Genomic DNA, 15,636 nt, shown 5'->3' with positions numbered 1-15,636 from the left:
TTCTGTTGCCATCTACATCTTTTATTTTTTATTTTGGAAGTTAATACTTGCTAACTGTAGCTAATATAAAAGTAGTAATCAGAGAATAAATGTCAAACTCGGTCCTATTTTCTAACTTCTCTTTACTCACTTTTATGGAAAGAGTTGCGTACGATTCACTTTCTGAAGTGTGAGTCTAAACACCATCTTTTGGACAGTTCTGGAAACTGGAGTGTAAACACTGTAGTTGCTCTCTTGATTTCGGAAAGTAAACACACATGCTCGCAGTGCTAAATGCAACACAATTGCTTCAGAGGTCAAAAAACACACACAAACACACACACACACAAACAGGCAATTCCAAGCTATAAGATTTTAATACAATGAATGCATAATAGCAGTCACATTGTTGACAGAACCAATAATTATGTTGGCAGAACAATCAGTAACATAAGATGCACAGTTACAGAACAATGTAGCAAATTGAAAGTCAAATGCAAATGCTAAGCCAAATCAAAAGTTTTACACGCTTTCAGCCAAGCACAGCACACTTGGAATGTTATAAAAATGTTTGTGATTACACCTCGAGTGAGAGGTGTCTTGGAATGTTTGTGTGGTCCTACTGTAGGTATTGTTTTCCAGAGCAGAACCTGGTAAATATTCACTGCAAGGAGAATAATATCCTTTTAATGAACCAGAACACCTCAAAACAAACAAACTTTAAGTCTTGACGGGGGCTCTGAACCTGCCCTTGCGTGGTCAGGATGTCTGCACACAAATATTTCCCAGGGTACACTGTGGGAATATGGCCTTTCTCTCTGAGAACATTGTTAATGCTGACTGCAGAAGGTTTAGATGTGGCTTCAGGGAAGGCTTATTGAAGGTAGACTGAGCGTGAAATTCCTGGATGATAACGGTTATTGGGATTTCCAGAGGTTCAGTTGGTTTCGTGTCTTCTGGAGGAAAAAGGTGTGCGCTTGGTGCAGCTCCACCATATGAAATACCGTAGATTTCGATCACAGTAACAATGTTTTATATGGATAAAATACTTTCTTGCAACAACAAGGCAGATATCTTTAAAAAGAACCCAGAAATATTGCAAATCTGACTTGTCAGCAACACCAGATCAAAGCGATTGTGGGATGAAGCTTCCCGACATGGCTCCACACAGTTCCTGTAAATATTTGTTACAATGTATCGAACACTGCGGGTGGTGTATAACAGACTGGCCCGTTTAAGAGAAACCAAACACAGAAAATAACAGCAGAGGTAGCCCTGAGATAGGAAAGCAAGCTCGTTCACAGCTCCACAGTGGGAAACAGGCCGGATCCGGAATAGCAACAATATAGAAAATATAGGTCTGGGCTTGCAATCGAGTTAAAATAAGAGGCACGGATGGGTTAATGCACTGGAGATGACCTTGTGCATACGACATTAATAAAAGCCGGCTCTATCCGGCTGTGCACATCCTCTCCAGACTCCAGAGCAGCTCCATCATTCCTGTTGGCTTTACTGGGCTCTGGTTCACTGTTTTACAATGAAGGGCTGCAAAATAAATACTGTAGGTTCCCAAAAAATATATAAAGAATAACATTTTTACATTTAAGAAAAGAGTATAAATACAGGCTGCAAAGTCACATCTAGCCAGTTTAATATGAGCCTCGTAGTTGGAAAGGAAAAATAACCGTGTCCGCGTCATCTGATTGTAAGAAGTCCCTGCAAAAGCTAGCCTAGGTTTTCTTTTGCACCAAGATGCTTTGCTTTGCGTCCTCCAAAATCTCTCTACGTCTTCTCTACATGGGATGCATAAACATACGCTATAATGTACATACAATTATACATAAGTAAATACTATACATAATGTGCAACGTGACTGGATACTATATACTTTGTTAGAGACAGTTTAAGCACATTTATGAGTCATGTTTATAAAAGAACGTTTAGCTTAATAGGTAACTGATCCATGCAAACACATAAAAAAACAACAACCTGCAGTTGGGAAACCACTAATTTGAATGGAATAGCTCAAATAAAAGCACTAAATGCTACTAATAAATGTATGGCACTTAATGAGGAACAAATAGTGTCTGGGTTTCACCACCAACTGAAGTAAACACTAACACCTAGTTCATTTCCAGCCTTCAGCTGGTGTGAGCTAAAGCAATGCTAATGAACAGCGCTTTATTAGCTTTTTGGTTTAGCCAGAGGGTTTAATCATTCTGAAAGGTCAAATGTTTGTTGTGGGGAAGAGTGAAAAACGAATAGGTAGAAAAGAAGATTCCGAGAGAACAATTCCTTGAGATAATTTGGGCCATGTTGCATGGCATCACTGGCATCAGAACCCCTGTCCTTCCTGAACTCCTGACTCACGTGGATCCACTGGATCGAACGCAGCCTTTCGGTTTCACAAAAGTATAACCTCGTCTAATTCACGCTGGAGAGAAAGGCTTGTTTGCTGAGTTTGTTTCACATTCAGTACATCACAGCTTTGCAGTGGCAGGGAAATATATCGGAGATGCAGCCCCAGTTAGCATCCATTAGCCTGAGGCCGGTACATAGCACTGTGGTTGTGGTTGTAACTGTAATCCTGTTTGTGGAATAAAGTTGAGATAAATGATATAAATCTAATTCTATCCTTAGTGTGACTGTCAAAGCAGCACACTCGGCTAAAACTCACTGTGGAATCTGAGATTAGAACGGCTGTGCCAAATGAACGTCTCCTCATATTTATGTTGATTTCCATGAAAATGCATTCGGGGTGAATCAAACAGCAGGAGCTAACAATTCAACAATCTTGGTGTTTTGTAACCCGATCATGCGTCTCTTGTCGAGAGGCGAGCGCGGCGTTCTGTAGACCAGACGCAACTTGCTCGCAATGTCACTCGCTTAATCAGAGTATTTCTGGTTATTAGTCCCATATTCCTAAACTAAACCATCACTAAACCCATCTCAATACATTCTGTCGTCACTACTCTCTCCTTTCTGCACCTCCACGTTTATTTAAGTGAACCTCCAAACAGGTGGCCTCATGTTCACGAAAGCCTTTTGAAGTGATCTGGCTGGCTCCGCCCACGAGCCTGAAATGGATATTTTGGATCTGAGTATTAATTTACAGTATTTGTAGAGGATCACTTGAGTGATACGGTCTCCGTCTTTAACGCCTGATCCACCCAAATGCAGATCTTCCCTTTGACAAACAACACAAAAAGACTGAAATAACCTGTTGTTAGAGACACCTGTAGATGGTTGGGTGAGATCTCTCCTACCCCAATGTGTCATAACTGCTCCTCTCTGACTCAGAAACTGAAACAATAAATGCCCCAGGCTGGAAACTTTAAGATAACTTTGCTCCGAGGAGCGATAAGAGCAGAGTATGACACCTGGCAGGGTGTGAACTCTTCCCAGAGTGACAGTTAAGAGGCTCATGAATCAAAAGATTAATAACATGCCCCATCACACACGTGGCGTGAAGGCAAGTTTTCTCTCCATGTTTCAGTATCGACACGGGCGCGATCGCTCAACACCAAGTGGGGGGGGGGGGGGGGGGGGGGGGCGGTTGCCTAATGTTGTCCCCAAAAGGTTAAAACAGAAAAAGTCACAGAGCTAGACAGTAGATGACAAATTATGGATTATATTAAGATGTAGATTATAGTCTTTTCTACAGATAGACAGATCATTTTTGGGGGGCCAGACAGAACTCGCCCCAGGGAAGTTTACGCTCGTAAATATACCGTTGAAGGCAAGAGCTGCAAAATTAAGATTTAGAAAGAACAGGGTCCATTTCCCTGAAGAGAAGATCAAGGGATTCATCAAAGTGGTCATTCCGGGTCAGTGACTCTGTACAGCCCATGGACAGGTGCTCTCTGCAGTGAGCTTTAGGGAAGAAAGAGAAGGAATCACCTCAGTATATCACAGACAGCCCAGTGTCAGGAATAATTGCATCATAAAAAGAAGAATTTTATTGACAGAAAGAAAAACAAAAGCCGCTCGATGCTTTGAGAGCACCAGAGGGAGAACTGCACCACTAAAGGATTCGTGATGGAGGCCTGATGCTGGTGAAATGTAAAGAATGTTTGAGAATCACATTACAGAACAAAGAAATAATGGGAGGTTCTGGTTCATCCATCGGAACGTCTTGTTTTAGCAAAATCACTTAAAGAGTAACAACAGCCCCAGTTTTAGGCTAACAAGCTAAGGCACTTTTTTTTATGGGCGGGGCACCTGGAGCAGTCAAGACATGCCCAACCACTCCCCAACTGCCCCCCTACACACAGACGTTGATGGGTGAACACTTGGGCTGCGTGACCACCGCTGCCTCCAAAACATCGGCCCCCATCTCAGCCAAGAGCAAAGTCTGCCTTTGTTTATCTTAGCTTAGCTTAGCGTTGCAAAAGTAACCTCATGCTTGAGTAAACGTAAAGAAGAAGTAAAATATATTGAATAATTTGACTGTTCAGTGTCTCAGCAGTTTTATATTATATTATATTATATTATATTATATTATATTATATTATATTATATATATTATATTATATTATACTGTATTATATTATATTATATTATACTATATTATATTATATTATAGTCTGAATCTCGGGGGACATATTCTGAATTTAGTTCATGATGGATCCCACACACCAAAATAAAGTGCCCCCAAGCAGCAGCTCAAATCAGCCATGACAAGTGAACGCCTGGAGGCTTCACACTGACCTTGACTGACAAAAGCGTTGGCACTCGGGATCAGCAGGCCTGGCACAGGCGCAGCGCCAAGACTCCGCCTCCTTGTCTTTGGTTGTTTTCGCGACCTCGCGTCTGATCCGCTGAGGGCCCCGGTAGCTCGACATTCCGTAGGGCACCAGGCGTCTACAAAGGTCAAACGAGCAGAGATAAGAGTGTTACTTTTGACACATATCTGTAATTATCTGGAAAAATTGAAACAAACAGTGTCCAATGCGACGACAACACAAAAGAGCTGTTAGCAGAGTCGGGAGTGATGGTGAAAAAGAAAGGAGAGAAAGGAAGAAAAGAAATAAAGATAGTCTGCCACCACAGCACCAAAACCAATCTGCTTGCCTCTAATAAAAAGAGCTGGCAACCAGTTTTGACACTGTGTTCTTCCAAATGTGCGTTTTTAATGAGAGATAGCTTTGAATCATTGACTTTGTAAAAATACTGACGTTTCCTCTCAGAGTTGGATTTAAGCAGGAGTAAATCATGTGACCTGGGCTGACTTTGGTCCGGGTCATTGGTGAAGACTACCCTGTTCTGACAGAGGTAAAGCAGCCAGACGTGGTTCTGTAGCGTTCTGATGCAGGAGGCGTGCACAGAGGCAGATTACGTAATAAGCTAGAAATAGTGTGTGACCAGAATGAATGGCCCCGCTGCTTCACACCTCTGACCACTGGAAAGTGCACTACAAAGGGCCAAAGTGTATGAAACTATTTCGTGGCACTGCATTTGCACCGCACAAGGTCAGAGTGACCTTCACCTTGGACCTCAGTCCCTCCTTGACCTCCACCAGACCTGCTGAATATTCTACCTGTGAGGCACTGAAGACAACCCCGTGATGACGGGTGGGACCGCAGTGAGCTTTGACCTCCGGCAAAAGGAATCGATTCCAAGCTGGCGTGCGCTTTAGATCAGGTAACGGACCCTTCAGGTGTTTCTGGCGTGTTCTATGTTCAACCTCTGCATGCTTCCATTCCTCACCTCTCCGCCAGACACCCGACCAGACGGCCGACACCGTTAAAAAAGAAGAAACTCTTCATCGGAAATATGAACCTCCATAGATATGAAAGCTATGATAAATCAATGTGTTCAACTTCATAAGGATCTTGTAAATGTTAGCATATCTGTTTAAGATCAAATGCTCATAGAAATAGTTCCCAGGATATAAGCCACCTGATGTGAGAATCCAGGAGCAAACATCTGGATGCTTGAAATACCTTTGACTCCAAAATGTGCTGCGAGCATTCCACAAACAGTAGGAAACCAGAGCTGAATTAATGATCAGGGGACATGTCCAGAGACACAAGTTAAGACAGGAAAAATGTCCCATATTTACTCGTTTTGATGGTATGTTAGCCTGAAGGCGCATTTGAGGAACTCTTGACTCTTCAAGCCTGTTCAAGCGCCCCCGGGAGAACCACAAATCACAGTGTGGGCGGAGTCAAATGTTCAGCTACTGAGTGGAGGCAACCCTCAGGCAGGACGGCTGAGCTCCTACTTTGGACAGTAATGATGAAAGTCCTGCTTCCTGAGGGCTTTTTTACACCATCTGAGAGCTTCTCTTTTTTTCGCCTTTACCTGCGCTCAGAGCTCTGGCCGAGGCAGAGGAGGAACAGCTGCGCTACAGAACCTGCACGCGATGTGTTACCAAATCTTATTAAAACCCACAACCTGTGTGTGTCATCTGCGCTCCCTGCTGACTCACAGCGACACATGTGTGCAGAAGGGTTGGGGGGCCCAGAGTGGGCCTCAGGGACGCCTCAGGGGACAGAACGATCACTGATCACTGGCAGCGCAGGAGGCAACTGGACCTGGTTTGTGCACTTTCAGCACGTCATGAATGTTCTGTAGAGCCCTCAGTGGTTTTATTGTTAGTCTTTTTTTTAGAAGAAGGAAAAAAGCTTTGAAGATAAGAGAGCAAGGATTGAAGACTTAGGAAATAAGCAATTCATGACAGATCTTCTCAGCACATGACAAAGAACTAGAGCTTGAAATACAACATAACAGAACCATATGCTTCAAAAAAGAGTTCAACCCTGTCGGCCTGCTCAGAACATACAGAATCATAATAACGTGCACATTTCATCAGATTTGGCTGGTCTTGCAGCACGTTTGAGGGGAAAGTCATATGCACATGGAGATATTTAACATAAAAGCTGTGTGTGATGCCGGGCAATAAAATCAGTTCAGGGAGTCGCTCCCCCTTCTTACATTTCAGTCTGAAATTCTTTAAAGGTTTCCAGGATACAGTCAGAACAATAAACCCTATAAATGTCACAAAAGTACCTTTTCCACAATATAAAATTACATTTGCATACTATATGTTGTTTAATGACTTTAAACAGCGCATTTTAGGTCATTTCCATCATTTACTGAGTATTACACCATGCTGCTTTGCTCCTAATGTAACCTCTGCATCTTCCACTTCAGAGAGCAACTCTCCCCGTCTGGCCCCGAATCTCCTCAGAGGAGAGCATGTTGAAAAGCTAAAAAAACAGAAAACATCAAAAAATCAAAACGCTGACGCTCAGCGCTTCCAGAGTGTGGATCCACAGCCGATCGCTCCGGAGACATGGGAGCAACTTTGGCATCACTGCAGTGCGCTGTTTCCAGGGAGCTGTTTCAGCAGTCCCCAGACGCTGTCTCAGGACACACTGAAGCAAGCAGGAGGCAACGTAGACCCGTCAAACGCACGCGTTCCCCTAAAGCCTGAAGGACGACGATCGCCGTTGGCGTGCTCTACATGACCCCGTCTTTAACCGATCCCTCTACACGACGCCTCTAAATCCCGGTTAAGTCAGATGTTTAGGAAACAATAAGACCGGCGTAAATGTTTTGCTCGCCATTTTCTTGCTGTGAAGTCAGCGGAGGAGGCAAGTGTGAAGAGCTTGAGTCCAGAGCACTCCACAAGTGCCAAAGGTCAGGAGCGCTGCAGCCAAAGGCAAAACCGGCTGGTCTGCATTAGCTTTATCACATTAGGCCAACTCCAGGCCAGGCGTTGGACTAGCTGCCTTTTTTTTTTTTGCTTTTTGCTGAAACTATATCCTGAACATTATAGTGTAAAATTCTTGACTTCCTCTCTGCTTCATGCATCCTTGAAAATCAAGATATCTACAGTATTTTGATACTTTTAGCATTTAGATTTAGAATTAGAAGCACCTGACAGCAAAACACAGTTGTGGTGTTTATCTTGCAAGGGTCACGTGTTCATGTTACATCTGTTACGAGCTGCAAAGCTTTTTTTTTATGTTAATGATTACAACTTCCATCAGTGATGTGCGAGGTGACATCATGGCAGCAGTTCTGCTTTCCTGTTGAAAATGCTACCTTAACCGACTCTGAGTGCACGTTGGGGGAAGCGGCTGCCGTGCATAATTGGCTCACTGCAACGTGATCTGGTACAGAACACCATAAAAGACGACTTCTACTGAAACTATGCGCCGTAAATGGTAAATTTGAATCCCCTGAAACTTGCTTCTCTTTTACATTAAAAAACAAAAAAATCAGATCGGCAATAATGTGAAGTAATTTTAGCTGAAGCTAAACCTGGACGGCTGTTTTCAATCATTTCTTGTACCATGGCGATCTTGCGTAAATAAACATCTACAGCTTAAAAAAGGTAATCCTCACAAAAGGATCACCGTTTCAGCGCAGCGGTATGCTACCGTGGCAGAGCGGGAGCTCTCTTTGTGAGGTGGGCTGTGTTTTTGTCATTGAACAAGAGCAAAAGTTTACAAAGCGGCTGAAGGCCAACGCCTGAGGGACATTAGCAATGCTGACAGATACGTCAGCTATTCTGTATGGTATCAAATTGAGGGCTGGGGATAATAAAGACTTTGTAAACTAATCTGATCTAATGTTCTCTAAAAAATATGAACTTTCAGTGCTCTTCACTCTGGTACGGAACTAAGAAACTACAGTATATTTCCATTAGGACTGGACTGTGCTGTAAGGGCTTTTTTTTTTTTTTTTAAATTAAAAAAAAAACTTCAGTCGAATGACCAAATGTGTACATCCCAGCAATAATGCTGTCAGTCCAGCTTGTGTGCAAAAGGCTGGAGACCGTATTTTGGAAACAGCATTGCAGAGAAAGTCTAATTTCACGTGATCGGGCCATTAAGGGAAGGTTTTGTGCAGTTGTTAGAAAACGATCAAGCTCGCAGCACCAAGATTGCACGTGAAGGAAGCACAGCCTGGACGCCTGCCAAGGAAAACTGGGAGATTGTCTCTCCCCACTTTGGCCCCCTGCGAAATGAGGAAAGCTGAAGTTCTTTGATTGAATTTAATGAGCTCCAAATCGCTGCGGCAGGCTGCGAGAGGACGTGTAATCTCCAGGCTGCAACGAAAGTTGATGGAGAAATTGCCTTTTTGCCACTGAACATCCCGGTGTGGTTCCCCTGTCTGGCACTCTTCCTGCAGGCTGGGAAAATGTGTGCGGTACTTTGAATAAAATAATACATGCCAGACCTTCCTGATTAGAGCACATAAACAAACACAACTCTGGTGTTTTATGAAACAAGGGCAAACTTAATGAAGAAAATGTTTACTCCCCCCGGCCTTTCTGCTTAAACTCTCCTGTCCTACTGAATAGTAACACTTGTTATTTTTGCAAAACAGCTCCATCGGCGCAGCTATAGCAACTGTAACTGTCTCCAGTGCACACAGCAGAACCAGAACCAAATGTGTTCTTTGAGGACAGCAGCAGTTCATTTAACAACCATTACCCTAGTGTCATTAATACGCCTCTGACCTCTGCAGTTCTTTTCAATTTCAGTTATTCATACATTCATTGTCACCTTATAACACAATCCATTCTTGTTTGTTACAACTGTCAGGGTATCGTCAGGTAATAATAATGACGGACCTAAATCAGCCTTCTCCCCATTTTATTGTGTTCATACATGTAATAAATCTTCAGAATTTCGCACCTTTTTTCCCCCACATGAATTCACAGGGAAAAAACTAAAAAACACACTTACTCTCAACTAGATTAAGATCTAAGCTTTAACTCAGGTCTTCTTCATTCACCACTAGGTTGAATTTGCGTGTTTCAGGTCATTTTTGAATCAGATCTATACAAAGCCTCCCAGAGCTGCTGTAGAAACGCGTCTGAACAAGGTGGACCACGACTGATGCCAGAGATGGTCTGTTGACATCTAGTCTGGTGGCCACAAAGCATGAGAGCGTTCTGGTCTCACCCGCCCAGAGAAGCTTCTGGTTCTGATCCCCATTAAATGTTGTAAGTTGAGTCCCTCATACTGTATCTCAGCTGCTGATGCTGATGTCTCCCTCACAGAGGTCATGGTGAGGCCTCCGTCTCCATTTTTTAAATTATGGATTTAGATAAACTACTTCAAGATGTAGAAGTTTGTATACCTAGTTTATAGATATACTTTTTGATTTTAAAGTGTTATGCTGTTGCAAAATGGGTTTTTATTTGTCCAGAATCAATTCATACAGTTGCCTTAAATGTTCCACAATAACCAAGCAACATTAGCAAAGAGGTGGAATTTAAACTACTTAATGATTAGAAGGAGATAAATAACTTTAAAAGAATGTTTTTTTTAAATTCAAGATTCCTGATTTATAATCATTTAGCAATTTAATCCACTTTAGAGTCTGATCTAATCTAAAATGCCACGCCCTGGGGCTTGAGGCCTTTTGAAGGTGTTAATATGAGATATTTCAATGTCAAAACAACACTAGCCTGCACTTGTGTTCTCGGGAAGTTCTTCACTTTTAGGGATGACATGTAACATTCAGGTCCTAAATGATGCTGGAGTCAGTTTACTTTCCACCTTTTTCTGATTAATGTCTTTTCTGTTCCTGTATGAACCTGCTGCATCTTCATTTTGAACAGTTGAAACTCTGCAGTTATTTACTGCCGTTACTGAGGCTCTGGGTGGTGGTCCAGCTCCAGCCAGGTTCACCTCAGCTCAGTTCCAGGCGCTGCAGCTAACTAGGATGAAGGCTGCACAGCCAATGAGGTGCAGAGCCATTGTGCCAAACGTGACCCGGCTGTAACTACGGTTGAATGGGGAAAAGTGGGGCAAGAGCTTGGATCTGCACTCAAATGCAAAGGCTTTAAGGTCCAGGATACAATTACAGGTATATTAAGAATTATCAAGATGGTCCAGTGCCTCCGGAGGCACGAATGAGATTCAAAGGATCTGTTGCCAGGTGAGCGTCTGCCGCGGAGTCAGAACTCTTGTTTTTTCACACTTGTCAACAACAGCGACAACGGTGTTGTCAGTTTCCTCTTTAGCTGTCTCAAACCAAACTGCTGAAGAAATTGAATTATGTCAGTTTGTTCCAACTTGCTAAACAGTAATAAAGTGCGCTGTTTACCTGAAAAGGGCCTACAGCAACCCTGGCACGAGAAGAGAGGGGCAGAAAGAATGCTTCCCTTCCGCCTTGCCAAGAATTTTAATATGTGGTTACGAGGAGGTAGAAACAAAGAGACGAAAACCAGAAAGTGTTGGAAAGTAGTCTTTGAGGCATTGCGGTGTGCTCAGCACCATGTTAAACACACAGGGTAAGCACAAACTGGAAAACGAACCAAGCTTTGCATTTCTTAGGACAAATAAATCAACTCATTCCTTCCATGTTGTGCCTTGATGTTCCTAAAGCATTGTCAAAATACCACAATACCATAAAACTTTAAGTCACTTTGACACCTGAGACGGCATTACTTCTCCTGATGGAAGCGTCTGACGTTTTTACAGGTGCAACACACACTTTTAAGCAGCGTTCATGTTGGCGAGCGAGGCTTAATGATAATGCCATGTTACCACGCCGAGCAGCTGTACATCTCATTACACACATCGTGATACACACTTCCCCCTGAGGTGAAGTTAAGAGAATATACCAAAGCAGAGGAGAAAGAGGTCTTTGTTGCAGCGGTGTTGTGTGTGAAATGGACACAAGTGACCACCGGCAACAAGGATACTGCTCCTCAGCCGCTAGTTAAAGAGCAGAACAAATGCAAAATGGAAAACAAGTGACAATGCTGGCCCCTACTCATCTGATTAGGTCAGACTCAAACGTCAACGCAGAGGCCATCTGGGATTTGGAGCGCAGGGCCAAAGTGTGCTTTTTCTAAAGGGCCTATCTGATAGTACCATCTGTTATTATGAGAGACACCCATGATGAAAAGCACTTCTGCCCTCAGCTTCCATTCAAGAGCGTTCCACGGCTTTCCTATTCCATCATGTTTGTGCACAGATATGCTAATATCATTGTCTTTGGGCTGAGGAGGCACCTTTCATCTCAGGCGCTGGGCTGACACACGGGCCATTTCGGGATATCTCACTTACTGTATTTACCTCAGGGGGTAACAGCCTACCCCAGCTGTAGACAATTAGCTCTGCATTAGCTCTGCATTTCTTTCTTATCTCTGCATATTCAGACAGCCTCCACACTGCATACATACAGTATATTGCTGAGCCTCTTGGGATCCCTGAGAGTTTTGTCAATTCCTGACCATTTCGGCATTAGCAGATTTTGTCAGCTTTAGAAATGATGCCTACAGGAATATGATAAAGGATACCTGAGTCAGTGTCATTCCAAATACATGCATTTGGAGGATGGTTAAACTGGCGACTCTGGAGTTTCAGTTTTTCCTAACGTTGGTTCCCCGGGATTTAACATCATAAACCTCATGCACTCTGTGCACTTTTGAAGGTTTTAAAAATGCTTTTAAGGGCAGAAATTCTTGAAATGCAGCTAAAACGGAATCAGCCCTTAATTCCAGGTTAGAATAACATGTTGCTGCAGAGACAGAAAGGAGACAAAAGGTCGTTGATAATAAAATTCAAAAACCTCACTGATGGTAAGCTGCTAGGTCTCAGCAGCGTTTCTCTCCTGAACATGCCATCGCTTGACATGCCGTCGTGATCCCCCACCCCCGGGACGTGAATTGCCACATTATGTTGCTGATAATCAGCTGCACGATTCCCACTAGAGGTGCACGTCAATCAGAATTGGACCCCCCTCTTGTGTTGCCTACAGGCAGAAAGTGAAAAACCCGTTAGGTGTGTGTGGAAAGCAGTCAAGAACATGTGCCTTACTCGGGTGTGTTGATCCAGATGATATCCAAATGACAGTAGTAGACGCATTCTTTATCCTTGTAGGAATAGCAAGTGCAGCGCTTGGATCTGGTCTTGGATCCCCCGGCAGCTGCCAGAGACAGCCCCGTCTGTGCGCCGCGGGATACCCGGAGACCTCCGGGGTTGTACTCGGATATAACCACGGCATCGAAAACACCTTGCAGTGAAAAAGAAACGTGTTAGAAATGTGCAGTTGAAGGGAAAAACATTCAAAATGTCCAAGTGAATTACCTTGCAAGAAAAAAAGTCCCAATAAACTGAAAAACATGACTTTCGAGAGGACAGAAAATATCCTTGCCATTGTCAAATATTCCCAAAATGAATCATAGCCCGGCCAGAACGCACGCTGCGCACTTGTCAGATTAATCTCCCGCCAACGTGGAGTGACGATCCACCGAGTTGAGCGCAGATGTCCATGGAGCAGCTCAACCCATTCAGACCCCAGACTCCAGATCCGACTGACTGTGGCTCCTTTTCTTATTGAGGCTTCAGCTCCGTGTCATAAATCCCACCTGCGGGGCGCAAACTGGAGTGGGAGGAAACTGGGAAGCTGCGGTGGGAACAAACTGCCGCTCGCTATCCTCCAGGTAGACACAAAAACGACAATGCGGGACGGAAAAGGAATAAATGAAGTGAGCCCAGACCCCGGTCACCAGGTCCTATCGGCAGTTTAAAGCTTTTGGCAAAGGTTTCGGCGCACGCCCTCCTATTGACGCCCTACTTTGAAGTGCATGCGCGCGCGTGTTCCTGTTGATGCATGAAATTTTATCGTGCTTGGAGACCGTAAAAAAAAAAAAAAAGACAAGTTGGTAACACTTCACCGGCCAGGCCCCTGGGGCAACAAATAATCCAGCAGCAGCGCCACCACACAGAAGTTCTGTATCTATAGTTTACTTACATAACTTCAATAAAGAGCAGACACACAAACAGTCTCACAGTTGTGTACGTGAAGGCCAACAGCCTCTTTAGGAGATTATGGACACAATCACATGGCTAACATGGGAAGATGCTGCACTAAGACCCAGGAGGAAACATACTGGCACGGAATATTTGAACTATAGAACCCTAGAAATCCATATGTGTGTGTGTGTGTGTGTGTGTGTGTGTGTGTGTGTGTGTGTGTGTGTGTGTGTGTGTGTGTGTGTTGGCACTCACTGGCATTATCCGGGCTGATCACTGCTGAAATATTCACATTCTTTCAACACTGGCAGTCTTTTTGTCTCAGATCGAAGTGACAAATGAATTAAAGTGTCTCAGCCAATCTTGCATTACATCTTAATTTCCAGCCTGTCTGAGCCATAAAACTCCTAACCAGAATCTTTCCTGTCCTCTCTTCACCAAAGGAAAACCTTGAATTGCGGTTGCATCTTGTGGGTCTGGTTGAGTCTTTGTTTTTCACCGTTCTGATGTAATGTTTCACAGAATGAGGATGGATGTAGCCAAAAGCTAGAGAGAAGCTGGACCCCTGAAAACAATAGAGGCTTAAACTTTCACGCGGGAAGAAAAAAAAGGAGGAAAAATTGGCATCCCAGCATCCCAAACCCCAATTTTAGAGGGTTCATGAGCCTCAAGGCCACACATGAGCAGTTATGAAGCAGAATCGTTATGGACATGTGAGGCAGCACAATGTGTTCCAACATGACAGAGGACGTGGAGCAAGGTAGTGGAGGAACGTGCCTCTTCTCTTGGGCTGGGGGGGCATTGTTGAGTGATTTAGTCAACAACCTGTTTTGGGATGACTCTGTGTCTGGTTTGTTGTCTACCAACAAATGCTGGCTTCACAGTCACCAATCAGACCCTCCCAGGAAATGATCGTACATCTGGGTTCCTGCACCCAAAGCAGTGTACTCATTTTATGACCATGATTGTTAGCTCTTGCATTAAATTGTGATTCAATTATTATTATTATTATTGCAGCTGGATGTTTCTGTGTGGGGGGAGGTGGGCGTGGGAGGAGGAGGCTAATGTCCGATAAACGTGTACCTGCAGCTCAATATTATGAAAACAAACACAGGCTTAATTCTCTGATGCAGCAACTCTAATTTCCTTTTCCTCCTGATTGTCTCCAGACTCTCACTCACACACACACACATACATGCACACACTAATGTTAAAGGCAACAGAACCGGTGTACATCCATACTGAAAAGGACCCAAAAGGTCCCAGTTGAGCCAAAAGTTCTCACTTTATGTTGTGTGTTCCGGCCATTCATGCATGTTCTGCAGGGTCACACTGTGCTAGCCCCTTCTTGTTGGTCCCCCAAATTCCCAAGTCAGGGCTTTTGTGCCATACTTCAGCTCTCTGGCACATCCCCCAAGCTGGGGGAACAAAGAGAAAATTCCAAATAAATGAAAACCACGTTCTGTTTTTGCTTTTCGGAGCAGAATTGCTGACCCCCTCCCACACCCCGCCCCTAAAACCAAAGCCCATATAACATCAGACCTGGTGAGTAATGTTCAGATATTTACTATCAGATGGTCAGGAGACAACATAACAGACAGGCATGATGACAAACATACACAGTCTCCGCTTTGGTTTTGCGCATGCTGGAAAGATTTAATACTAATATGGGAAAGAAAAATCCTTTTTGAAACCAGTATATTTTCCCACATCAGGGTAATATTTTTTCATTACTTCTGACTTTTTATTTCTTATACTTCACTTTTTGTGAGCCAGCAACCGCATGTGTGAGTGCTGGTCCAGGGTCCTGCAGCGGAGAGAAAACATGCAATTTAAAGAAGGCTTAAATGGGGATGGGGGGGGGGGCTGTAGGTAACACGTTGTCCTGCTTTAACTGGCCTTCTCTTTATACCCAAACAAA

The 15,636-nt window shown here is 43.7% G+C and overlaps 1 protein-coding gene across 1 annotated transcript; it reads right to left on the bottom strand.

Moving 5' to 3' along the window:
* Window positions 1-332: 332 nt before the first annotated feature.
* On the bottom strand, window positions 333-13,544 carry edn3b (endothelin 3b). Its single transcript, XM_057041455.1, has 4 exons — window positions 13,047-13,544; window positions 12,777-12,972; window positions 4,690-4,842; window positions 333-3,852 (listed from the first exon to the last, which is right to left on the bottom strand). Exons 1-4 carry the CDS (start codon window positions 13,114-13,116, stop codon window positions 3,798-3,800), a joined length of 474 nt encoding a protein of 157 aa, XP_056897435.1. The 5' UTR covers window positions 13,117-13,544; the 3' UTR covers window positions 333-3,797.
* Between the last annotated feature and the right edge of the window lie 2,092 nt (window positions 13,545-15,636).

The sequence above is a fragment of the Takifugu flavidus genome, chromosome 8 (genome assembly GCF_003711565.1).
Source record: "Takifugu flavidus isolate HTHZ2018 chromosome 8, ASM371156v2, whole genome shotgun sequence".
Taxonomy (NCBI): domain Eukaryota; kingdom Metazoa; phylum Chordata; class Actinopteri; order Tetraodontiformes; family Tetraodontidae; genus Takifugu; species Takifugu flavidus.
The sequence above is the reverse complement of the archived record's forward strand: the minus strand, read 5'-3'. Positions and strand labels throughout refer to the sequence as shown.